The 27,983-nt window shown below is 35.8% G+C and overlaps 1 protein-coding gene across 4 annotated transcripts in view; it reads left to right on the forward strand.

Annotated features, from left to right (window-relative positions):
• Positions 1–27,983, forward strand: part of Uvrag (UV radiation resistance associated) — a 313,881-nt gene that overhangs the window by 22,372 nt on the left and 263,526 nt on the right. For 2 of the 4 annotated variants that reach the window (XM_040284963.2, XM_005323216.4), the window contains exons 2-3: positions 4,321–4,438; positions 11,975–12,009. In XM_040284963.2, the coding sequence (XP_040140897.1) occupies positions 4,321–4,438; positions 11,975–12,009 (153 nt within the window). The remainder of the gene's footprint in view (positions 1–4,320; positions 4,439–11,974; positions 12,010–27,983) is intronic. The other 2 variants (XM_078046691.1, XM_078046692.1) reach the window with 1 other exon arrangement.

A 27,983-nucleotide genomic window follows, 5' to 3' on the forward strand; every position in this document is an offset into this window, starting at 1 on the left:
TCACTTAAGGAAAAGTATATTAGTTACTTCTTTCACAGGTGAATGCTTTTGACATTGTATCTGAAAGTCATTGCCAAACCCAAGGTCACCTATATTTTCCTCTTAGTTATCTTCTAGGAATTTTATAGTTTCGTATTTTACATTGAACTCTATAATCTATTTTTAGTTAAGATTTGTAAAAGGTGTAAGGTTTAGATCTATGTCTCAATTTATTTTTTTGTTTTGTACATATATGTCCAATTTCATCACCTTTTGTTGAATACACTTTCTTCAATGAATTAATTGCCTTTGAGCCTTCATCAAAAAACAGTTGACTATTAGTATGGGTCTGTGTCGAGGCTCTCTATTCTGTTCTCTTTTTTTCTTCTTTTGCCAGTACCACACTTTCTTGAATACTGTAACTTTATAGTAGTGTCAGTTCTTTTACTTTGTTTTTCTTGATATTGTATTGGTTATTGTTTTTTTTAAACCTTTTAATGTACTTGGAATATTCCACTATGTATTAAGATCTTCTTTGATAGTTTTCATCAGAATTTTACAGTTTTCTCATATTGATCTTATACACATTTTGTTATATTTGCACCTAAGAATTTCTTCTTTGGCTGCTCAAACAATTTTTTTAGTTTAAATTCTTAAATTTTTTATATTAATTAGTGCTTTGGAGTCAAATCCAGTGCCTTGGGCATGTTAGGCAAATGCTGCGTCACTGAGCTACATTCCCAGTTTAAATTCAGTATTTTTTGGGTCTTGATCCAAGTATGCATATTTATGTAAATAATGTTTATATATAAAAAATAATTTAACTAGAAACAAAGAAGATATAAACGAGTCTTAGTATCTGGCAGTGTTGGTTGAGTTATGTGAACTCTCTTGAAGTTCTGCCCCTGGAGTTGTTAGTCTTCAGGCAGACTACTATCTCTTCACCACCTCAGTACCCTTTTCTTTCCTCTACATTTTTTTTTCTTATCCTGCTTTTCTTTTTCTCATACCAACTGGCTTATCTGTTCCTTTTTAAAAAAATATTTATTTTTTAGTTTTAGGTGAACACAATATTTTTATTTTATTTTTATGTGGTGCTGAGGATTGAACCCAGTGCCTCACGCATGCTAGGCGAATGTGCTACCACTTGAGCCACATCCCTAGCCCTTTATCTGCTCCTTTAAAAAAATTTTTTTTGTAGATTGACACAATAGGATTGAACCTAGTACTTCACACATGCTGGGCAGGCGCTCTACCACTGAGCTACAGCCCCAGCCCTTATCTGTTCCATTTTATCTTTCCTTGATCTTAATGTATTTATTTTCATTTTAACTTTTTTCAACATTTACCTACTTCAAGCAAGGTGATTTTGAAAGTTCCTGCAAAGAACAATAAACTGAAGAATGTTTTGGTTCTAACAATTATTTGTAACTGATAATAATAACTAGATGAAGTAATCTTGTTTCAGTTATCTTTTATTCTATGTTAGTAGTTTTTAAAAATAAATTTTATTTATTTTTTATTTTTTAAAAATAAAAAATAAATAAAATTGTAATAGATATTATCAAAGAAGAAGCCAAGACATAGGGCACAAGAGGGCTCATGTTTACATGTACAGCCTTTTACCAAGATTCCTTTGTTCAATCAAGTTGCTGAGAGCATCTTGTATTTTAATTAATTACAGTGTAATGAGAATACGTACTCTAATGTTTTTGAAATAAGTAAATAAAGGAAAATACAGAGTCATACAATCCAAAGTCAGTGTTTTTAGTAGAGTTGGTTTATTTGTGGAGGGGTTTTTGTTTTTTGTAAACCTTCTTGTAAAATGCCCTTATGTAGTCAGTTCTGTTTTATCTGCATTGGTAGATTTAAATTGGTAATCCACTCAGATGAGAATCCTAACCTTGGAGTCAGAAAGTGCTTGGAGTTGGTTGTACTTACTTCCTATGTATCGGAGAGACTGTTTAACAATGCCTACTGCACCTCCACTACAGATTTCAGTTTCCTACATACTGCTTTGGAAGACAGTTAATTCCATTATGATTGCATTTATCATAAAATGACTCTCTTAACTGCTCTGTCTTCTATAGTAATAGGGGGAGTATAAAGACCAAATTGTATCCGTCAGGTGTATAAATAGAATATATAGAGAGAAATGCTCATGTAATATAGGTGTAACCCCCTAGCTTTCTTTCCTTATTTCTTTCTTTTCCTCTCATTTATTTATTATTTATTGTTTTTTTTAATATTTATTTTTTAATTTTAGGTGGACACAATATCTTTATTTTTATGTGGTGTTGAAAATCGAACCCAGTGCCTCACGCATGCTAGGCAAGAGCGCTACCACTTGAGCCACATCCCCAGCCCATTCTTTTTTTTTTTTTTATATTTAGTTACTCAAAACTGTTGAAATGAAGAAATGAATAATGATAATAAGTAATACCTAATCTTACAGAGTTAGGAGGATTAAATGGTCAGTCACATGAGGATTAAATGGTCACATGTATGAAGTTTTTGGCACAGTACATGGTACCTGGTAAACATTTAATTAGTGCTAACAGTACCATGCTGGTAATGATCTCTATCATCAAGTCTTTTCCTGCTAGATAAATAGGGAAGATAATTATTAACAACTAACTTTAACAGAAGGCTGAATTGTAAAGAGCAAAGAATTTCTGTAAAGGAGCAAAGAATTTCAGTTAGAAAATCAAGGAGGAATCCTCTCCTTTAAACATTGAAGTATGAATAGAATCTCCTTAAAGAGAAGGCAGGATTCTAGATTGAGAGGTTACCGGAGCAGAAAGCACAGAGCTGAGAAAGTGTGTGTGATGGATCCTTAGAAGTCAGACTGCACAGGCTTTGATAACGATGATGGGAAGCTTGTACTTTACTCCAAAGGCTTTGGGTGATCTTTTCAGGTCTTTGAACTGAGGCCTCATTTTGCAGTCATACAGTAAATTAAATGTGATTATTGTGTATAGATGATTAGTGGTTCCTGTAAATTTAAAACTTTGATAGAAATGGCTAATGGAAAGTATACAGCAGGAGAAAATGATGATTGTAATCCAGGGTGTGAAATGGAAATCCTGGGAAGATTATGCAAAAATTAGTTTTTCAGAGTAAGCCCTAGGAAACTTTTGAAAATATATTTGGAACTTTTCATACTTAGAGGATTAAGCAATTTATTAACCTCTCTAAAAGAATCTTAATCTCTAGATTGGGAGAAAGGATTGAGTTGGTATGTGTATGGAAAAGGAGCTGGGCCCTTCTGGCCGTCTGCCTGTGTAGCTGAAGATGAACCACCTCAGGAGAATGGACTGGCTTTCAGCCTGAAGGGAGAGCTGTAAGCACATTGTGAAACTGAGCACTTGGTTTCTGTTTTTAAGTCTCTGAAGAGAATTCTCTGACAAAAGGAATTAGCTTTGGGGGATGGATCCGAAGTGCCTAGATTTCAGCATTGCCGACATTTTCTCTTTGATATGAAATGATTGATCTATCCCTTAAGGTTATCTTGTATTTTTACTGATTTCTACTATTGCTTATGGAGATTTTGTGTTTCTAATACTTAAGACTCCAAATAATTCAAGCCTCGGTTTAGAGAAGTTGTTAAGAAGGGGGCTTGATTAGGAAATAGAGACTGGTTGGCTGTTGGTAAAGCCAGAATTTAAGCTCTGAAGAGTAGAGTTATTGGCTGGATGGAGTGACTAGTGATTTATTATTTTATTTTTTGGCTCTGACCTCTTCTAATTATACAAATGATCTGTCAGCTAGACTAAACTAGCAACAGGGGTGTATGTTTGTAATAACTGCTGATTTTCTCTTGGTATGAGATGGACTTTCTTTTAAAATATTTTTTTAGCTCTTGATAATAGACCTTTATTTAATTTATTTATTTATATATGGTGCTGAGAATTGAAGCCTTTTCCTCACACATACCAGTCAAGTGCTCTACCACCAAGCCACAACCCCAGCTCTGAGATGGACTTTTCATGTTTACCAGAATCCTGCAGAACAAAAGCAAGCTACTACTTAGTTTACATTCTAGGAAATACTGATGTTCTTTTGTATGAGCATAGCACTTATATGACATTTATGCTTTTCAAAAAAAAATTCATATCTGCTCTCATTTTATACAACTATTCTGCAAACGAGATAGGGCAGGACTAATTCCTATTTGACAGGGGATGCTGAGGCATAAATGAAAGATGGGGTTACAGTTGCTGGGTCAACAAATAAATGACTGGGACAACCTGTCTTAATTTCATTTTTGAGCTGTTGCTTTGGAACATTATATAGGAGTGAAAAAGCTGAATGCTGTCTCTCTTTGTTGTTACTTTTTAGCGGCGTCTTCGGCATCTTAGAAACATTGCGGCCCGGAACATTGTTAATAGAAATGGCCATCAACTGCTTGATACCTACTTCACACTTCACTTGTGTAATACTGAAAAAATATATAAAGGTAAGGGAATTTGTGGACTCATCGATTGTTACATCTCATTTTTATTCTTTTGTAGCACAAGTGATTTTTTTAGTGCCTCCAGTTATTGCTGCTTATTGGAAAGTTCAGTTGTCATGCTGTCATGTTGAACAATTATACATATTAAAGAAGCGTGGCTAATAGTTCTTTCTGGTAACTTTCTGATAGTTTGTCATTTTTTTTATGAATGTAGCTGTTAATATTCCAGTAGCTGCATTTAAAATGGAGTATGTTATTCCACTAAACATTTTTTTTTGCTCTTATGGTAAAATAGAAATCTAGTTTGTGTCTTCTTTTTTTGGTGATGCTGGGGATTGCACCGATTGCACCCCGGGCCTTGTGCAGTCTAGGTAAGCACTCTACCAACTGAGCTATATATATCCCCAGCCCCATGTTTGTGTCTTCTTATGCCTGTAATTTCTTCTGTAATGGGGTCCTTTTCAGAAGAGTGTCATATTTCTTCTCTTTCATGTATTATATTATGGATTCTTCCGTAAGTGGCATTTCTAAGAATAGATGAAATATTTAATTCAAAATCACAATCATCTTTGGAACACAGGTTGAAACAAAAGACACTTGTATAAAACCAGTTGACTTAAGTGGGATGGTGTAAGAAAAGAAGCATGGTAAAATAATGGGAATAGCAGATTAGGACTGAAAAATACATTAACACTAGCTATAGATCAGCAACTTTATGACTTTGGATGAAGATCATATTTTTTTATTTTTTATTTTTGGTGGTTTGTTTTGGTTTTTGAGGCTCTGACTGGTCTCAAATTTATGGACTCTAAGTGATCATCCTACCTCAGCTTTCCAAGTAGCCAGGACTACAAACATGTGTCTTCCTTACGTTGGCTCAAGATCATGGTTTCTTGAACCTTATTTTTCCTACCTGCAAAGTAAAGAAAATGATGTCTTATGAGGTAGGCAAGAGAGATTTGTATGAAGATCAATAGAGATAATGTAATAATGTGTGGTAAGATGTGATTAAAGATTCATTTATGTTAACAAAAGGTGACATTATAGCCAGTGCGGTGGTGAATGCCCTGTAATCCCAGCTGCTTGGGAGGCTGAGGTAGGAGCATCATGAGTACACAGCCAGCCTCTGCAAAAGCGAGGCCCTAAGCAACTCAGTGAGACTCTGTTTTTAAATAAAATACAAAATAAGGCTGGGGTTGAGTGCCCTTGAGTTCCATCCCTGGTACCAAAATTAAAAATGTGACATTATTTTAATAAGTGATAATAAGGATCTGTTTGAATCTTGTCATATGGCAAGGTGAAAAAATTGAGACATTTTATCTTTTTAGTTTTGAAAATTACTAAGGCATCCTTATTAAAGGAATAATTGTTGATATATATGTATATATATAATATATTATATATACATATAATACACGCACACACATACATATATATTTTGGCCACTGCTGGAATGTCAAGCTCAGGGGCTCATGCATGCTATGCAGGATAACAATTTTTATCTTTTTTTTTTTTTTTTTTTAGTTTTAGAGATTGAGCCAAGGCCTTGCATGTACAAGGCAAGCACTCTACCACCGAGCTACATCCCCAGCCCATCTCTCTTTTTAAAAATATCTATATATGCTTATTAAAAATTTCAATCACAAAATGTACAGTGGCATAGGCCTGAAATACCAGCAACTTGGAAGTCTGAGGCAGGAGGATCACAAAGTCAAGGCCAATCTCAGCAATTTAGTGAGAGCCTATCTCAAAATAAAAAAATACAAAAAAGGATTGGGAATGAAGGTTAGAGGTAAAATACCCCTGGGTTCAACCCCTAGTGTCAAAAGATGAAAAAAAAAAAAAAAAGAAATGTATAGTGTAAAAACTCCCTCATAGTAGTAAATAGCATTAACATAATTTTTTAAGGATGGAAAGAAAGGACTCTAAATGGTAATATTCTCATATAATTTGATTTTATTTTTATTTTTTATTCTAACTATTAAAGCTAACTGTAACAAATACCGAAAGACTCATGGTTTCACATAATAAATTTCTTATACTAATGCCAGTGCAGGTGTTCTTATCAGTTCTTCTCTAGTTGCAAGTTCTTTCTATTTCCACATGTTTCTCTCCTTAGTATATGGCATCTGGCATAGAAAGAGAGAGGATTGCTTGTGGAAGATTTTTTTTTAAAATAAATGTTTTTTAAATTGTGAATGGACATAATACCTTTATTTTATTTTAGTATTATTTTTAGATACATGCATATATATTTTAGTTGTACCTTTGTTTTACTTATTTCTTTTTATGAAGTGCTAAGGATTGAACCTAGTGTCTTCCACATGCGAGGTGAGCACTCTACCACTGAGCTACAACCCTAGCCCGTGGGAGAGTTTTAAGTGGAAATGGACCATATCAATTCCATTACATTTTATCTGCCATAAATGAGATGAATTGTTCTTTTTATTTTCTATTCATTTTTTGTTCATCATCTTTTTTAAATGAAAAGGGAGCTGGGAAATGTAATCTTCCTATGTGTTCAAAAGGGAATTGTAACAGTTTGGTCAATATGTGGTTTAAAGTGAAGGCATTTTTGTAGACCTTAGTACATTTAGTTAGCTGCTCACTAATTGGTTCTGTCACTAGTGATATAAGACAGTATTGGAGTATTTTTAATTTTTGATTTTTTTTGTGTAGTCAGTCCTTGCTTATGCTGTTAAAACTGTGTCCTTGTTCCACTTTTACTTCTGATACTAGTAATTAATAGTACTAAGCACATTTTAGGAATTTGGAAAATGATAGCAATTATTAAATTTGTAATATTAATCATAATAGTTTCTAAAAAGAGAGTAGTCATGGGACTGGTTGACCATGATGTAAAGATGAAAGCAAAATGACTTTTTTTTCCTCTTTTGGCTTAGAGTACATCTTGAACTTACATGTTATTATAGGCTGTTTTTTGAAGTTATCTCAACGAAATGATCATGAACATGTTTAGGGAACAGGTGGTGAAAAAATCACAGGGAATTCCAAGGCCTCGTAATAGTACTGAGTCTTTCACTCACTTGGAAGCCTTATGAGCCTCACTTAATTTATCCTTAAAATGAGAGAACTGAGGATTTCTGTGACTTCCTTCTGCTCTGAAATCTCATAGTTGAATGAAATCTCTTCATAAGTTTTGTTGGGCTTTGTAAAGCTTTCTCTCAGTAATCCTAGTGATTTTTTTTTTTTTTTTTTTTTTTGTACCAGGGATTGAGCCCAGAGGCACTGTCTGAGCCACATTCTCCAGCCCTTTTTATGTTTTATTTAGAGACAAGGTCTTGCTGAGTTGCTTAGGGCCTTGCTAAATTGCTGAGGCTGGCTTTGAACTCTCTGTTCTCTTGCCTCATCCTCCCGAGCTGCTGAGATTACAGGCATGTGCCACCATGCTTGGCAGGTCACCTTATTTTATTGGACCTGTCATGACAAACATGAATATTTCATGATCATTATATGGTCCTTGATGTAAAATGACTATGATGAAAGGTCAGTTGGCTCTTTTCACTGAACTACTTGCACTACCTATTTAGTGGTATCATTTCTTAGTTTTACAAGAAATTTTTTTATTGGAAGAATATCTGAAATGCTGGTTTCTAAGTATTCTTTTATTTTAGCAGGTCTCAAGAATATATGTGTGAAATTTTTTGACTTTTGATATCTTTTTAGTGCTGGTAGGAGATTTTCGGTTAAGGTAGTTCCCATCAAATACCAATTGTTATATCCCCATAGAATAAAGCCTGTTGTATGGATGGGGAACTAGGTTCTAATTTTGTTTCCCTCATAAAGTTGAAATTTTTATAACATCAAATTTGTTTTTCATTCAGTTATTTTCTCAGTTGAAATATCTGTGTCTGTCTTCTCCTGGAATACCAACTAGCTGCAATACATCTGAAGAAGAACTCAATACAATCTAATTTGATGATCTCATCCAAGTTTCATATTTAAATATGATCTATTGACCTTTCCTCTGAACTCATACTCCTATATCCAGTTGTACAACCCCCTTTGAAGTCTAGTAGTAACTTAACCTTGGTGTCACCTTTCCATTGCTGTGACCAAATACCTGAGATAAACCACTTAAAGGAGGAAAGATTTATTTTTGCTTATGTTTCAGAGATTTCAATTCATAGTTGGCTTTATTTCTGTGAACTTGTGGTAAGGCAGAACATCATGGTCAGGAGAGAATGTTGGAACAATGTTCTTCACTCTGTGATGGCCAAGATGCAGAGGTGGATGTGGAGGGGTGGGGAGGCAAGATGTAATTCCCAGTGACCTTCAGCTAGGTCCCACCTCCTCCAGTTTCCGCCATCTCCCAGTAGTCTTTTCAACTATAAATTCATCAGTGGACTAATTCATTGAAGAGGTCAGAGCCCTCAATCACTTCCCAAAAGCCCCACCTCTGAACATTGCTGCATTGGTCACCAACCCTTCAACACATGAGCCTTTGGGGGGGCATTCCGGATCCAAACTGTAACAAGTGGTATGTTCAGAAATGAATTTCTGATGTTCTAATCCTGAATTCATTCTTCTATTACAAAAATGGCAACTCCATTTCCTTGCTAAAAACCTTGGAATCATCCTGGATTGTCATCTTTCTGTTATATCCCACATCCAATTTGTTAACAAGTACTTTTTGCTGTTATTATTAATATGTTGCCATAATCAGATCGATTCTTGCAATCTCCAAACCATCATCTCTTGCCTGAATTGCTGAAGTGTTCTTGTAACAGGTTTGTCTGTCTGTGTCTCCCCCTCAGTCTCTTCTCAACTAAGATTCTATTAAAATGAAAATCAGATTGTGATATTCTCCTCAAATTCCTCCAGTGGCTTCCTCCTTCATTCAGAATAAAAGCCAAAAACTCGTGTAGTTTCCTTGAAGGCTCATGATTTGACCCTCTGCTGCCTCTCGTGTTCCTCTCCTGTCCTCCTGACCTTGCTGTTTATTTGCCCCAAGCTCTTTCCTCCAGGTAGCCACATTACTAGCCTTTCACCTTTCTGCAGGTCTTTATTCCTCTTGTTTCTCAGAGAAATTCCTTGATCACCCACTAACCCTCTCGCAGATTGTGACTATCTTGCCTGTCTTTTGTGCTTTATTTTTGTCCACAGTACTTACGCTCATCCAGCATACAGTATGTTCAGTTATTTGGTAACATATGGCTCCTCCACTAGAATGTAAACTCCATGAGAGCAGAAATTTTAAAGTTTACCTTAGCTCACTGTTGTGTTCCTAAAACCTGGAACAATACTTGGCATGTGCTAATACATATCTTTTTTTTTCTAAATTTAATTTTTGAATAGATAATTCAGTCTGTGGTTCAAAATATATACAAAGGTTTAAATTAAAGCCTCCCTTTCATGTGTCTCCCATCATCCTAGTTTTCCACCTCACCCTGATAACCATTCTTACTCATTTTTGTTCATCTTTCCTGAGATTCTTTAGGGCAAATACAAGTAAAAATAGGAGTGTTCTTATTCTTTTCTCCTCTCTTGTTCACACACAGATACCACCCTACTTACTCCACTTAATGTATCTTAAATGGCTTTTTCCATGTTGGTTCAAAGACCCTCCCTAATTTTTTCCTTACATAATTTTACACTGAATATGTGTACCATAATTTATGTATCTGGCTCCTGTTCTTGGGCATTTAGGCTGTTTCAGTCTTTTGATATAGTATTGCATCAAACAACTTTGTAAGTACACTGTTTTGTTTGTGTGATAGTATACCTGTAGGGTAAATTTCAAGAAGTGCACTTACTGGGACAAAAAGATTGTGCACTTTGTTTTGTTAGCTACTGCAAGATTGCCTTCATGTGAATTTCTTCTTGCGTGAGTGCCTTTGTTTCCATAGCCTCACAAATGGACTATGCAAATTTTTGAATTTTTGCCAGTCTGATAGGTGAAAAATAGTTTTGCAGTATAGTTTAAGCTTGTATTTTTCCTGTTATGAGTGAGTTTGATGCACTAATAAGCATTTGTTAAATGGATTGCATGTAGTATGACAGCCCAAACTTGCCATTTTAGCCATGCTTTGCCATCTCTTGATTCTGTAACTGTTAAAAGTTACTGTAATTTTTGGGATGTTTTGAATAATGCTATACAAAACAATCTTTTTAAAGGTGTTTTTCCTAAAACACATGAATGTATGAGACAAACCTTTGGAAGTAAAATTGCAAGATCAAAGACCAATTCATTATTTTAAAACTTATGTCTAAGCATAATCTGTGAAATTGTTTAATCAGTAAAACATATTTCCCAAGTGTCTCCTCTGTGCCAGGAGTGGTTTAACATGCTTAGGAAAGAGTAGATGTACAGAACAAGTGCTGGGGCTCATGGGCTTATGGTTATGGGTTGAATATGTGACACATAAATTTCAACATATTAGGGAAAAAATTTGTCTATGTATCACCTCAGATCATCTCAAGTACCAGTAGGACGTACATCACACTGGGGAAACAATATAAGGATGCGGGAGTCCTTATGGGTTCTGCCGTGGCAGAGAAGCACTGGGATTACTTGGGCAGAGTAAGCAGAGGGAACATGGAGCATTGTTGGGTCAGAAACCTAAGGTATTTTGATGTTGTCTTTGGGTATTGTAACACCAACATATATGAAGGTTTGTAGGATCAAGAATTTTTGATGTTTTTAGAGGACCTTTGATTATTACTCTAATTCTCTGTTTGTCTAGTCAAGAAGTTGACTAAGGAAGTTAAAGAGACAGAATGTTAGTGACAGAGGTGGAGATTGAGTTTAGTTTACCTGGTTGCTAGGTCAGTATTTATTCCACAAGACTACAGTGAATAATCATAAGAGATTTTTTTCTTTTTCTTTTTTAAAGTACCCAGGATTGAACTTAGGGGTATTTAGCCACTGAGTCCCACCCCCAGCCCTTTTAAAAAAAATTTTAATATTTATTTATTTATTTTAGTTTTCGGCAGACACAACATCTTTGTTTGTATGTGGTGCTGAGGATCGAACCCGGCCACCGCACGCATGCCAGGCGAGCGTGCTACTGCTTGAGCCACATCCCCAGCCCACCCCCAGCCCTTTTTATTGTATTTTTAAAATTTTGAGACAGGGTCTTGCTGTGTTGTTTAGTTGCTGAGGCTGGTCACAGACCTGCAATTCTCCTGCCTCAGCCTCTTAAATTGCTGGGATTATAGGAGTGAGCCACCTGGCTTGACTTATAGAGATGTTTGAGTAGAACAGGATAAATGGAATCAGCTATAGAGAGTAGTAGTGGGGGGCGGGGGGAGGAAGAAGAAAGTTTGAGATTTTAAGGGCTCAAGTTAGAATCTGTGGTAAAAGGAGCTAGACAATAATCACTAAATTAAACCTGAGATTTGAACCTTCTTCAAAAGTTATATTTCCCCTTTAAAGCACTTTAATTTAATCTTTATTTCTTGAACATGTTTAAAATGTTTTACTAGAATATATGTTTGAAAATATACAAGATTAAGGGTTAGTTAATTAGCTTATTTTCTTTCTTATCACTTACTGTTCTTTTTCTTCTTTTCCAGAATTTTATAGAAGTGAAGTGATTAAGAATTCCTTGGTAAGTTTGCTTTCGGACAGGTACATATGATTAAGCCTATATAACCCCTCCCTCAGAAAACATAGAGATGTAAAATAAGTTGAGGCTCAGTTCTCATATTATGATACTTTGGCAAATCTTTAATTGATTATTATTAAATTCACTTATTTGTTCCTCACTTTTATCTTGTTAAGAAAAATGCCTGGCACATAGTAGGTGCTTGATAAATATTTACTCACTAAATTAATTTTTTTTCTATTGGAAACTTTGTTAAAAACTCAAATTCTTTTTCTGAAACTTTCACTTATTATAAAGAGTGTTTTTATTATTTGACTTGCCAAACATAATAAATGTTATCTTTGTTTAGTATGGTTTTTAAGAGTATTTTGCATAGGGTCTTTGTATAAGGTATATTGTTTCTTGGCTGTGGCATTGCTCAGTTACAAAGTTGGAGGTGACCTATGTTTGATAATGTATATGCTGGATATTTGCATAAATGCTTCATTTATTACACTGTATTGAAAAAAAAAGAAGAGCTTTTTGATAATGAAAATATCCTTTTAGGGCTAGGTGAAGTGATGCATGCCTGTAATTCCAGCAACTCAGGAGGCTTAGGCAGGAGGTTCAAAAATTTGATGCTAAGTCTCAGCAACTTAGTGAGACCCTGTCTTAAAATAGAAAGAACTGGAGATGTACTTCAATGATAAAGTGTCCCTGAGTTCAATCCCTAGTACCAGGGGGAAAAACAAAAGTAGAGAAAGAAAAAAGAAAACATCTTTTTAGAGGTCTAAGCCCATACTGGGTTTGGCTCATGTTTACTTTCTCAGTCTCGTCTCCGAACACTCTTTTCACTTATTGTGTTCAAGCCTGCCTTCTTTCAGTGCTTCACACATGCCTCACCTGTTGTTCCTTATACACTTGTTTCCTCAGCTCTTTGCTTGACTGAAGAGGTCTTTGAGGTTTCAGCAAGGCCTGTGACCATTTCCTTCTTTACTCTAGTCACTTTATTTTTCATATCACCCTGTTTTTTTTGTAGCATTTATCACTATTGCTCACTTATTTGAGTTTATTAACTGCCTTTCACCTACTACAACGTAAGTTCCATTTGTTCAAGATCTTGCCAGTCTTGTTCATGACTGTAACCCTGGAGTCTAAAATAGATGCTTAACTGCTTGTTAAATGAATAAATGCATATCAGTGATGCATTGTATTTATAGAATCCTTGTACATATGTTACTCCATTTTCATCTTTAGAACAGCCTGTCGGGCAGATGGGACAAATCTTAAGAAATCAATAGCCAGAGAGGCCCAGTGACTTTAGCAGAGACACACAACTTCAGGACCAGAACCCCAATCCAGACTACTGTCTTTAGGACTCTATTGCTCTTTGTTCCTCCTCAAGCTGTCTCCTAAATGTCTCTAAGATATCATAACAGATTTGGATCCTAGGACAGAGAGGTTCCTTGAGCCTGTCTCTGGAGAAGTCTGAAGCTCTGGTTCTATAAATGTTAAATGACATATGATAAATGCCTCTTGCCATGCTTAACGTAGAATAAATTATTAATTTTTCCTGTCTTGGCTCAGGTGGATAGAGATAGTTTTGCAGTGGAGACCTAGGGGTGATTCAGGCCCAGATAGGGTAGAATTTTGCTTTGTTGATTTCTTCTATACCTTTTCCCATGGCCAGACATTTCTGTAGTTGGGAGTGGCTTACAGTAGCCCATGGCTTTTTCTCCTGGATTTGTGTCATAATTGATCCTATACCAAGTGGTATGTTGGTATATTGTTCTACCTCATTAGTATTATATTTATTTGATATTCATTTGATTTCCAAATTCTTGTTTCTAAACATCATCTCTCTGATTGTTAACTTCTATCTTGAGCTCCTTTTGGTTTCTATATTCAATTGCTTTGAAACTGTCTTTGAAGTTGTGACAACTGCCTTCCTGGTACATGTAGCCTGAATACTTGAAGGATATTATAGAATGGATCCAAGACAAAGGAGTGAATCAGACTAAGAGTCCCTTTCATCTCAGTTTGTTGTGAATAGTAATTGTTTCCTGAGTATAGTCTTTATAACATTTGCTTGCATTGTAATTGTTTATGAGCATTCTCCCAAAGTAGGTGAAAGCTTCTGGAGGTCCAAGCCTGCCATTGTTTGTCCCGTGTTCCCAGTGTACTTATTCTGTTGGGTAGTTTGTTCAATAAATGTTGGTTTGTTGATATTTATTTTAAGGGTACTCTTTGGAATTATATTTTTGGCCAAGACTCTTGTTTGCTTTTATATCTTAATATAGGTTCAGTACATTTTATTTTTTTGGGCTGTGGCTGTGGCTTAGTGGTAGAGCACTTGCCTAGCAAGTGTGAGGCACTGAGTTCAATTCTCAGCACCACATATAAATAAATGAGTAAAATAAAAGTCCATCAACATCTAAAAAATTTTTACAAAATTTTTATTTTTTCTTTCTGAAGGAATTCTTCTTTCTTACTTTTCTTCTAAATTGTTGTGATTGGTTCAGTTTAATGGGCATTGAATCCTACAGTAGTCAACAATACTCAAGATAAGCCAGGGACAGTACATTGTTCCCTTCCACTCCATTTCTTTCCTGTTTAGGATTTTTTTGGGGAGTGGGGTGGTACTAGGAATTTAACTCAGGGGCACTTGACCACTGAGCCACATCCCCAGCCCTATTTATTTTTTTTAATTTATTTTTTAGTTTTAGTTGGACACAGTACCTTTATTTATTTTTATATGGTGCTGAGGATCGAACCCAGGGCCTTGTACGTGCTAGGCGAGTGCTACACCACTGAGCCACAACCCCAGCCCTATTTTTTGTATTTTATTTAGAGACAGAGTCTCACTGAATTGCTTAGTGCCTCGCTTTTTGCTAAGGCTGGCTTTGAACTCCTGATCCTCCTGTCTCAGCCTCCCGAGCTGCTGAGATTATAGGCCTGCACCATCACACCTGGCCCTGTTTAGGATTTTTTAAATCTTCAGCTATTGTGATACTTGCTGGGTAGAGTTAGTGGTTTCAATGCTTTTATCTCTGATGATTACTATTGTACTTGGCATTTAGAAGATGCATAGCAAACGTTTCTTGAATAAAATAATTCTTCCAAAGTACAAATTTATTGACTCACCCCTATGTATTAATATCCTAAAACCTCACATCCTCAATTAAGTATCATAAGATTACGTGAAGAGTTTAATACTTTATTTCTAGAAAGACATAGGTAAACTTAGTTGGACACTGATGAACTTATAAGTATTCTTTTTCACTCGTGTAACTTTTAGACTTTTTCCCTAGGTTTATATCCTGAGCTTGATTCTCAACCAGAGTAGCTTGTTTTGCCACTCTGATGTCAAAGGAAACATGGAAAAATGAACTCGAAAGTATTAAAAGTAATTAATAAGAGTATTTTCTCTCAAAGTTTGTATAAACTGTCCCTATTCTGGGCCCCTTTTAAACTCTTAAGTGCTCCAGATTATCATTATCCAAGAAAACTTTCTACAATGATGGTAATGTTCAGTGTACCACTGAGTACAGTCTTAACCATGTGTGGCCATTGAACACTTGAAATGTGGTTGAGTCTTACTTTGGAACTGAATTTTAAAGTTTATTTGAGTTAAATAGCCATATGTTGCCCTTAGCTACTATATTAGACAACACAATTCGAGATGCTTTTGAAAGCTTTATTATAATTCTTAGCAGAAAGAAATCCCCCCCTTTTTAAAGTACTTTTTACTTTTCTTGAACTACTGGTATCATTCTAAATCCATATAATAACTGCATGTTTGTTTTTGCTTATTTTATATATAATAATCTTCATAAAAGCAAGGACCTTGTATGCTTCATTTTTATAATTCCCATAGTCATTGTATTATGCTTTCCTTAGACTTTGCAAACAAGAAAATATGTATAATGTACTGTGTGTGCATGTGTGTATGTGTAGTATGTTTTATACACACACACACATATATATATATATAAAACATACACACATACACACACACACACACAAAATAATGGTGAGCTTTTACAATTGGCAAGAAGGTTTTAGATACACGTACACTTATATATTTATGTATATATATATATGTATATTGTGTGTGTGTGTATACAAATTGTAAATCTCACCATTATTTTATGTTCAACAACAATAAAAAGAAATTAAATAAATGAACAAACACTTGTCATTAAACTGAAGCACATGGCCTGGGTCATGGTCTTGTCAGGTTTGTGATTAACTTTTGTAACCTCTTATTTGGATTTTTTTCCATCTCTTTTGATGTTTAACAGTCTTTTCTTCCTTCAGTTGCATTGCTTGACTTGTGTTAGGGAATCCTTTATTTGTATGTCAGCAATAAAATATAAATTAATTTCCTCAGCTTGTGGGAATTTCTTTAAGTCTCATAAGGAAGTTGGATGAAGTTCTTTCTTCATTGATAAATAGTTGCTTCTCAAATATTAAATTAATGTCTCTCATCTCTCATTTCTGTAGTTCATTGCCTAAATAAAAACTTAATATTTTAAATTGATTCTTAACACACATGTATAAGGGTTTATAGATCGTAAGTATAATAATGATGAAATTTTTCAAATGGAATACACCGAATAATCAGCATCCAGATAAAAAAATAGAATATTTCATTACCGCAGAAGCTTCCCCATCTCTTTTCACTTACTATTCCTCTTTTGATTTTTAATACCATATACTAATTTTGTCATATATATTCTTTGCTGTCTGACTTCTATATTTCAACTTGATATTGTAAGATTAATTCATATCGTACAGTGTATTTGATTTGTATTGTATAGTGTTCCATTGTGTGAATATAACAGAGGATCCATTTTTCTGTTGAAAAGACATTTGGTTAGTTTCTGGTTTTGAGCTAATACGAAGAGTGCTCCACTATACATGTTCTCCTATGTCTTTAGGTGGATGTACGTATGCATTACTGTTCAGTATGTATCTAGAAGTAGAATTTCTGAGAATATGCATATGATTAGCTGAAGCTACTAAACAATTTTCCAAAATTATTGTTTCATTTACACTCTTACCATCTGTGGGAATTCTGGTTATTCTACATTGGTGTGAACAATTGATTTAAAAATTATTTTGAGTATAAATTGTTGATATCACATATAGGATTTCTTTTTATTTAAGTTGAAATCAAGAGAGATATTTTAAATGACAATTAATCTCAGCATATGTACTGCCAAAAATGTGCAGTATTTAAGAATTAATTACTAATGCAGCTGTTTTTAAGGTTATAATGGAGTTACAGTGACTCTTGAAGACTGCCACCTTGTGGCTAAAGATTATAGGACCTTGTTGATTTTACTCTTTCTCAAGACCAGAATTCATCTTACAATGCAAAGGAAAGTGTAAGTTAGAATTGATGATAAATGGTCATATGTTGGATGTAATAAGTGTAATGGAGCAAAGTAAAGCAGAATAATGGGAGTATTTGACAGAGGTGGTGGCTGTGATTGTTACATAGAAGAAAGCATCGAGCAGAACCTGGAAGAGGTAAGGGAGCAAGTTTTGTATATTTGGAGGAAGACTGTTGCAAGCCAAGAAACAGGAAATTATAAAGATAGGAGTTTACTCGAGGTTGTAAGAAAATGGCTAAGATTTTGAGTAGAGTGAGCAGGGGTGGTTTGAAATAGGCAAGTTTGATAGAGAAAGAGGGGCAAGGTAGTTGAGAATCAGGGCAGCAGAGGAAATGATCTGGAGAGATCCGAGATGGTAGTCAAGGGCTGGATAACAGGAGAATGAGTTTTTGGAAGGGATACAGTTATAGGTATTACAAAATTGGGAACATCTGGTGGACAAGGACTCATTATTTTCCTTTTTGGTATAGTCTTAAGCCTAATGCTTTACCCAGAGAAGTCCAGTAAATGTCTGTTGCATTGAGTAACTAGCCTTTGATAGATTAGATGGAGATTTGTCTCCAAATTATATGTCAGAGTTGAGATTTCCTCTTAAGATATATTTAGCAGATAACAATTAACAATGTCTAATTTATTATTAATGCCTTTCCCTTCAACTAGACACACTCTCTAGATTATCTATTTTTTTTTGGTTCAAGATGAGATTAAATAATTAATATGTTTGAAGGATCACTGGATTCAGTGATAACTGAAATGATGGGACCAATATCAATGCATATGACTAAATTCTCCAAAATTGACTTTGTACTTATAGAAAAGTGTAGACAAATTGTATAATGAACCTATATGACACTACCTTTAACGGTTATAAAGTTAATCATTCAATATTTTTTCAAAAGCAAGTTTTTATTTTTTTTTGTGGGATTTTAAAATCTTTATTAGAATGTTTAAAATTCCATGGTAGAGGATAAGAATGAGGATAGCTAATAAGTTCCTATCTGTGATTTATTTATTTATTTTTCTTTTATTTATTTTTTTATTATTAATGTTCAAAACATTACAAAGCTCTTGACATATCACATTTCATACATTTGATTCAAGTAGGTTATGAACTCCCATTTTTACCCCGTATACAGATTACAGAATCTCATCAGTTACACATCCACGTTTTTACATAGTGCCATACTAGTGTCTGTTGTATTCTGCTGCCTTTCCTATCCTCTACTATCCCCCCTCCCCTCTCCTCCCTCCCCTCCCATATTCTCTCTCTACCCCATCTACTGTAATTCATTTTTCTCCCTTGTTTTTTTTCCTTTCCCCTCACTTCCTCTTATGTAATTTTGTATAACAATGAGGATCTCCTTCCATTTCCATGCAATTTCCCTTCTCTCTCCCTTTCCCTCCCACCTCTCATCCCTGTTTAATGTTAATCTTTTTCTCATGATCTTCCTCCCTGCTCTGTTCTTAGTTGCTCTCCTTATATCAAAGAAGACATTTGGCATTTGTTTTTTAGGGATTGGCTAGCTTCACTTAGCATAATCTGCTCTAATGCCATCCATTTCCCTGCAAATGCCATGATTTTGTCATTTTTTAGTGCTGAGTAATACTCCATTGTGTATAAATGCCACATTTTTTTAATCCATTCATCTATTGAAGGGCATCTAGGTTGGTTCCAGTCCAGCTATTGTGAATTGTGCTGCTATGAACATCGATGTAGCAGTATCCCTATAGTATACTCTTTTAAGGTCTTTAGGGAATACTTCGAGAAGGGGAATAGCTGGGTCAAATGGTGGTTCCATTCCCAGCTTTCCAAGGAATCTCCATACTGCTTTCCAAATTGGCCGCACCAATTTGCAGTCCCACCAGCAATGAACAAGTGTACCCTTTTCCCCACAACCTCGCCAGCACTTGTTGTTGTTTGACTTCATAATGGCTGCCAATCTTACTGGAGTGAGATGGTATCTTAGGGTGGCTTTGATTTGCATTTCTCTGACTGCTAGAGATGGTGAGCATTTTTTCATGTACTTGTTGATTGATTGTATGTCCTCCAATAAGAAGCATCTGTTCAGGTCCATGGCCCATTTGTTGATTGGGTTATTTGTTATCTTATTGTTTAATTTTTTAAGTTCTTTGTATACTCTGGATATTAGGGCTCTATCTGAAGTGTGAGGAGTAAAAATTTGTTCCCAGGATATAGGCTCCCTATTTACCTCTCTTATTGTTTCTCTTGCTGAGAAAAAACTTTTTAGTTTGAGTAAGTCCCATTTGTTGATTCTTGTTTTTAACTCTTGTGCTATGGGTGTCCTATTAAGGAATTTGGAGCCTGACCCCACAATATGTAGATTGGAGCCAACTTTTTCTTCTATTAGACGCAGAGTCTCTGTTTTGATATCAAGCTCCTTGGTCCATTTTGAGTTAACTTTTGTGCATGGCGAGAGAAAGGGATTCAGATTCATTTTGTTGCATATGGATTTCCAGTTTTCCCAGCACCATTTGTTGAAGATGCTATCCTTTTTCCATTGTATGCTTTTAGCCCCTTTGTCAAATATAAGATAATTATAATTTTGTGGATTGGTCTCTGTGTCCTCTATTCTGTACCATTGGTCCACCCGCCTGTTTTGGTACCAGTACCATGCTGTTTTTGTTACTATTGCTCTGTAGTATAGTTTGAAGTCTGGTATCACTATACCACCTGATTCACTCTTCCTGCTTAGAATTGCTTTTGCTATTCTGGGTCTTTTATTTTTTCCATATGAATTTCATGATTGCTTTATCTATTTCTACAAGAAATGCCATTGGGATTTTGATTGGCATTGCATTAAACCTATAGAGAACTTTTGGTAATGTCGCCATGTTGATGATGTTAGTTCTGCCTATCCATGAACAGGGTATATTTTTTCCATCTTCTAAGCTCTTCTTCTGTTTCTCTCTTTAGGATTCTGTAGTTTTCATTGTTTAAATCTTTCACCTCTTTTGTTAGGTTGATTCCCAAGTATTTTATTTTTTTTGAGGATATTGTGAATTGGGTGGTTGTCCTCATTTCCATTTCAGGAGATTTGTGGCTGATATACAGGAATGCCTTTGATTTATGCGTGTTGATTTTATATCCTGCCACTTTGCTGAATTCATTTATTAGCTGTAGTAGTTTCTTTGTAGACCCTTTTGGGTCTGCTAGGTATGAGATCATATCAACCGCAGATAGTGATAATTTAAGTTCTTCTTTTCCTATCTTTATGCCTTTAATTTCTTTCGTCTGTCTAATTGCTCTGGCCAGTATTTCGAGAACTAAATTGAATAGAAGTGGTGAGAGAGGGCATCCCTGTCTTGTTCCAGATCTTAGAGGGAATGCCTTCAATTTTTCTCCATTTAGAATGATGGTAGCCTGAGGCTTAGCATAGATAGCTTTTACAATGTTGAGGTAAGTTCCTGTTATCCCTAGTTTTTCTAGTGTTTTGAACATAAAGGGATGCTGTACTTTGTTGAATGCTTTTTCTGCCTCTATCGAAATGATCATATGGTTCTTATCTTTAAGTCTATTGATGTAGTGAATAACATTTATTGATTTCCGTGTATTGAACCAGCCTTGCATCCCAGGGATGAATCCTACTTGATCACGGTACACAATTTTTTTTGATATGTTTTTGTATCCGATTTGCCAGAATTTTATTGAGGATTTTTGCATCTAGGTTCACTAGAGATATTGGTCTGTAGTTTTCTTTCTTTGAAGTGTCTTTGTCTGGTTTCGGAATCAGGGTGATGTTGGCCTCATAGAATGAATTTGGCAGAGCTTCCTCTTTTTCTATTTCCTGAAATAACTTGAAAAGTATTGGTGTTAATTCTTCTTTAAAGGTTTTGTAAAACTCTGCTGTATACCCATCTGGTCCTGGGCTTTTCTTGGTTGGTAGTCTTTTGATGGCTTCTTCTATTTCCTTCATTGTTATTGGTCTGTTTAAATTGTGTGTATCCTCCTGACTCAATCTGGGCAAATCATATGACTTAAGAAATTTATCAATGTCTTCACTATCTTCTATTTTATTGGAATATAGGTTTTCAAAATAATTTCTAATTATCTTCTGTATTTCTGTAGTGTCTGTTGTGATATTGCCTTTTTCATTCCATATGTTAGTAATTTGAGTTCTCTCTCTTCTTCTCTTCGTTAGCATGGCTAAAGGTCTGTCGATCTTATTTATTTTTTCAAAGAACCAACTTTTAGTTTTGTCACTTTTTCAATAGTTTCTTTTGTTTCAATTTTGTTGATTTCCGCTCTGATTTTAATTATTTCTTGCCTTCTGCTACCTTTGCTGTTGTTTTTCTCTTCCTTTTCTAGGGTTTTGAGATGAAGTGTGAGCTCATTTATTTGTTTTTTTTTTCTTTTTTTGAGGAATGAACTCCAGGCAATGAATTTCCCTCTTAAAACTGCTTTCATTGTGTCCTATAGATTCTGATATGTTATGTCAGTATTTTCATTTATCTCTAAGAATTCTTTGATTTCCTCCTTTATGTCTTCTATAACCCATTGATCATTCAGCAACATATTGTTCATTTTCCAGGTGATGCAGGATTTTTCCTTCCTTCTTTTATCATTGATTTCCAGTTTCATTCCATTATGATCAGATAAGATGCATGGTATTATCTCCACACCTTTATATTTACTAAGGGTTGCCCTATGGCATAATATATGGTCTATCTTTGAGAAGGATCCATGTGCTGCTGAGAAAAACGTGTATCCACTTGATGATGGTTGATATATTCTATATATGTCTGTTAAGTCTAGGTTATTGATTGTGTTATTGAGTTCTATAGTTTCTTTATTCAACTTTTGTTTGGAGGGTCTGTCCAATGATATGTGTTGAAGTCACCCATAATTATTGTGTTGTGGTCTATTTGATTCTTGAACTTGAGGAAAGTTTGTTTTATGAACGTTGCAGCACCATTATTTGGTACATACATATTGATAATTGTTATGTCTTGTTGGTGAATGGTTCCTTTTAACAGTATATAGTGTCCTTCTTTCTCCCTTTTGATTATCTTTGGTTTGAAGTTGATTTTATTCGATATGAGTATGGCCACTCCTGCTTGCTTCCAAGGACCATGTGAGTGGTATGATTTTTCTGAACCTTTGACCTGTGTACGTCTTTTCCTATCATATGAGTCTCCTGAAGGCAGCATATTGTTGGATTTGTTTTTTTAATCCAAGTTACTAGCTTATGTCACTTAATTGGTGAGTTTAAGCCATTAACGTTTAGGGTTAGTATTGATATATGGTTTGTATTTCCAGTCATGTTTGTTTGTTTGTTTATTTATTTATTTTAATTTGGCTTGTTTTTCCTCTTTGATAATTTTTCCCCCCTTTACTAAGTTACCTCCCACTGTTGGTTTTGGGTGCTGTTTTTCATTTCCTCTTCTTGTAATGTTTTGCTCAAAATGCTTTGCAGTGCTGGTTTTCTGGCTGTGAATTCTTTTAACTTTTGTTTATTGTGAAATATTTTAATTTTATTGTCAAACCTGAAGCTTAATTTTGCTGGATACAATATTCTTGGTTGGAATCCATTATTTTTCATGTTTGAAATGCATTGTTCCAGGATCTTCTCGCTTTCAACGTCTGTGATGAAAAATCAGCCGTTAACCTAATTAGTTTACCCATGAATGTAATCTGCCTCCTTTCTCTTGTAGCTTTTAATATTCTCTCCTTGTTCTGTATGTTTGATATCTTCATAATAATATGTCTTGGAGTTGGTCTATTACAGTTTTGTATGTTTGGGGTCCTGTAGGCTTCCAGGATTTGGCAATCCATTCCATCTTTCATGTCTGGAAAGTTTTCTAAAATTATTTCATTCAACAGATTGCTCATTCCTTTGTTTTGGACCTCTATACCTTCCTCTATCCCAATGACTCTTAAGTTTTTTTTTTAAATGACATCCCATATCTCTTGGATGTTTTGCTCGTGGTTTCTTACCAGCCTTTCTGCATTGACTATACTCTTTTCGAGTTGATATACTTTGTCTTCATTATCTCATGTTCTGACTTCTACTTGATCTAGTCTACTTGTAATTTTCTCTTTTGAGTTTTTGATTTGGTTTATGGTTTCCTGCATTTCTAGGATTACTGTTTGATTTTTTTTTTAAATCTCTATCTCCTGGTAGAGTTGATTTTTTGCTTCTTGAATCTGGTTTATGTAATTCATTTTCAAAGTATTCTTTCATTGTTTGGACTTGCTGTCTAATGACTTCTTTATGATTCCATTCCATCTGAGTCAGGTATGCCTTGAATTCTTTAATCTGTCCATTTTTTTCTGATATTTCTAGGTTCTCCTGTAAATTTAAGTTATCCTGCATTGTTTCTAATCCTTTTTTCCCTTGTTTTTTTCATGGTGCTCACATTACTTTCCAACTCTGTTTGACTGCTGTATTTCTGTTTTTTCCTATAAATTTGTTTTGGTTTGTATAGCTCCAAGGTCTCTTCTTTGTGTTGGGAGACAATGTTTAGAGATGTTGGATTTAATTGTGATTTAAGGTAAATTCATCAGTTTCATTAAAGGCCTACAGATTTTGATGGCATATAGAGAATTGAGGTTTGAACTTAGGATTTTATGTTAAGGTCAGGAGATATGATGGTATGTAGGTTAGTATATCTTAGCTTCTTTGGGGGGTTGCTCCAATGCAGGCAGATATTAACAAGAGAATAGACAGGAGTACTTGGGGGTAGTTAAGGCCTAGGCAGACTATAGACCGTCTTGTAATATTCATCTATTTGTATTTAGTAAATTACACATAATCAGAGTGGTCATGCTTGGGAGGAAAGATAGGGAAAAGGTAAGGAAGAAAACCAAGAAAGAGAGAGGGAGAGAAGAAAGAAAGAGAAAAAAAATAGAAAAGAAAAAGAAATGATAAAAATAATAATAAAATAAAATAAAAATTACAATTAAAAAAAAGAAAAAGCACTGTTAGGCTTCTATTTTCTTGGCTTCCAGTAGGTGGAGCTGTGCTTTTCTGACCAAGATTTTGCCCTTGGGCTGTAGGGAAACAATCCATATGAGGTGGCTCCCACCTCCCCCACCTGGTGTCTCTCCAATCCCGTTCACTTAGGGTTGTTCCTGGCCTCTATTTTCCTCGCTTCTCATGCCAGCTAGGCCTTCCCCAGTGTGGTACCTTTCCACAGTTCAAGCTACACTCTGGGCCTGCAGTTTGCTGGATGTGGAGCGCGGGTATTGGGAACCAGCCCCCTATTCTTTCGATTCCCTCCGATAGCCACTCCTCCTAGAGCTGGCGAGACAGGTTTCCTTTTCGCTGCTGGTGGGAGGGGGGAGTTGGAGGTCCGGTGCCTTTACCTTTCCCCATGCCTCTATTCACGCTCACTCTGATAATCATGCCCCTGGAAAGCCGGGGAGAGATTTTAAGTGCGATTTCCCCGCTGTATTGGAGAGGGCTAAATGTCACACACCTGTTCTATCGCTGAAGTTGCTGCCATGGGGTTTCTTCCGTCGGAAGCTGGCGATGGTGATATCATCTCCCCAATATGGTGGCCGCTGGCTTCCTCAGTGGGGTGTCCGGTGTGGAGGGCAGATCTGGACTGTTTCTCTCTCCCATCTCAAACCCAGAACTCAGCCTGGAGCACTGTGAAGGCACAGTTGGCAGGACCCCATAGAATCCGTTTCTCTGCATTGCTGGCACGTCAGAGCGGAGGCTCCAGCTGTGGAGCGGGCCACTGATCAATCAGCCTGAATCTCCAGGCACACGGTTCACTCGCGATTGAGCCGCAGTAACTGATCCTCGGGTGTTGAAATTCTTCCTCTAGGTTTCAGTACACCCCAATTTTGCTGGACATTCTTAACAAGATAGCTTCTGGCCTTTCTAAACTCGCTAATCACCTGCGCAGTGACACGGTACATGGGGGTGTCACACTCTATTCGCCGCCATCTTCCTCCCCATCTGTGATTTAAATAGCATGTTAGGTGTGTTATATATGTTATTTCTAACTTTAACAATGTTTCACGGTAAGAGAGATTCCTGTAGTATAGTTAAGGAAACAAGCTGAGAACCTTGATCTAAGTCACATGACCCAAGTGACTGGTAAAACTGATGTTCAAGAGGCCTGCTGTAATCATAGCCTCTCTTAAAATCATACTTCCTTCATCTGATTAAATGTTGGCTGGAGGTCTGATAGAGGTCGGTGAGACTTATAATTAAACAAACAAGTTTTAGAGCATGTATTTTTAGGGAAAATGTGACAGTTTAGTAGAACGACAAGTTCGATTGAAAATGTGACTGAGTTGTTTTTAATTTTTTTGGGGGTAGGGAACTGAACAGTACAGATACTTTTTTAGTTATTGGCTTGAGTGATTCTTAAACCCAGTTTATGTTTCAGGTGAATTGTGGCTGAATGAATTAGCATTTAATGTGTGTGTTTTGCTTATGTCAGATTATGTTACCCTGTGTTAAACTGCATCATCAAAGTTGTCCAACTTTTGTCTGGTTAACCACATAATTTGGAGGGAGTCTAGGATGCAATTATAGTACCAGGAACAACAGGATACAATGAAAACATGTAGGAGTGTTATTCACCATCGTTTGGAGAGAGAAATTAGGAAAGGTTCACAATAAGTAATTCCTAAATTGGGACAGGAAGACTGTGGAGAGATGAATAAGGCAAGGGAAAAAGTTTATTGCATACCTGGCATACACAAGGCCCTGAGTTTGATCCCCAGCAGAAATAAAAGAAAACAAAAATTTATTGGACTAAGTTGGGTGCATGCCTATAATCCCAGTGGCTATGGAGGCTAAGGCAGGAGGGTTATGAGTTCAAAGCCAGCCTCAGCAATTTAGCAAGGCCCTAAGCAACTCAGCAAGACTCTGTCTCTAAATAAAATACAAAAAGGGCTGGGATATGGTTCAGGGGTTAAGCACACCTGGGTTCAATCCTCAATAACCCCCCCCCCCAAAAAAAATTCTTGAACTGTTGTCCAATAAATAAAATCTTTATGCAATTTGTATGAGCAACTTAGTGAGCAATTTAATTTAGCATGACCTTGTATCAAAAAATAAAAAGGACTGGAGATGTAGATTAGTGCTGAAGTCCCCCTGGGTTCAATTCCCAGTAACAATAGAATAGAAAGGAAAAATAAAAACATAACCAATTCCTCCTGTGTTCTCCTAGTCACTACCACCTCGTAAAAGTATCACCCTCCTCATAGAGTAGTTCTGCCTGGTTTTGAACCTTTATGTGACACATGCTCTTCTGCTCAGCATAATATTTATGAGATTCATCCATGTTGTCACATGTAGTAGTTCATTTATTGTAAGGAACATATCTTTTGATGAACATAGGTATGTATTTCTCTGTGGCATGCATTTAGGAGTGTGTGTGCTGAGCTGTAACAGGTTACTTCAGTAGACACTGTGGAATAGTTTCCAAAGTTTTGTACCAGTTATATTCCTACCAGTAGTGGGAAGTTTTTAGGTACTATGTATCCTCGTGTTTATTCTCTTCTAGCCCTTCTGGTATTTTTTCCTTCTGGTATTATTGTATTATCTTGTGACTTTAACTTATTCTTCCTTATGGTCAGTTCTAGTTGAGCATATTTTCAAGTGTTTATTGGCAGTTGGGATGTTCTTTTTTATCAAATGTCTCTTCTGGAAAAACATGCCAAATAATGCCAATGAAGAATAAACAGATTTTGTACAAATTTTGAGATTTTAATTTTAGATTTTTTTTTCTATTTTTTTTAAGAGAGAGTGAGAGAGGAGGGAGAGAGAGAGAGAGAGAGAGAGAGAGAGAATTTTTCATATTTATTTTTTAGTTCTCGGCGGACACAACATCTTTGTTGGTATGTGGTGCTGAGGATCGAACCCGGGCTGCACGCATGCCAGGCGAGCGCGCTACCGCTTGAGCCACATCCCCAGCCCTTTAATTTTAGATTTTTGAGATATTTTTCTTCTTTCATGCTTTCAGTTTTTGACTCTTCAAGACATAGAGTTGGTGGTCTGTTGAATTCCAATTAAGTAAAATGTTCATATTTGAATTTTTCATATCCATATCACCTTTGGTTTCCTTCGTCTTCCCTTTTTAGCTTTTTATTTAGCCTTTTCTCAAGGACTCAGGGTTTTCATGAGGAACACCGATTATATGTCACTTGCCCTTTGGGGGCTGCCTGGGACATAAAGCCTATTTGCTCTTATGTGAAGTGGTCTCCAGCAACATGGCCCACCTCCTGTACAAAAGTTATCTAATATCTTTATGTCTTCCAGCTTCAGATATGACCAACTGTTTGACCTAAGACAAGTTTTAAAATATTTCCCAGCATCAGTTTTCCTCTGAAAAATTGAGTAATGCTGTCTACTTACAGGATTCTTAAATTTTGTGAAGGTTTAATAAAAATATATAGTCACTTTGGTAGTATGGAGCCTGACATACAGAACTTACAGTTGCAAGGTACCAGGTACGGTGGAGGTCAAATATACTGATAGAAATTTCCCCTTTACTGAGGGGAAGGCAGACAAGAAAATCAAGGTGATGTATCATGGCAAGTCCTTTAAGAAAGTGATCTAGTCTCAGGATCCTTGGGAGCATAGAGAAGGGCAGTCAGCCCTAAGGACATTA

This window comes from Ictidomys tridecemlineatus, chromosome 4 (genome assembly GCF_052094955.1).
Source record: "Ictidomys tridecemlineatus isolate mIctTri1 chromosome 4, mIctTri1.hap1, whole genome shotgun sequence".
Classification (NCBI taxonomy): Eukaryota; Metazoa; Chordata; class Mammalia; order Rodentia; family Sciuridae; genus Ictidomys; species Ictidomys tridecemlineatus.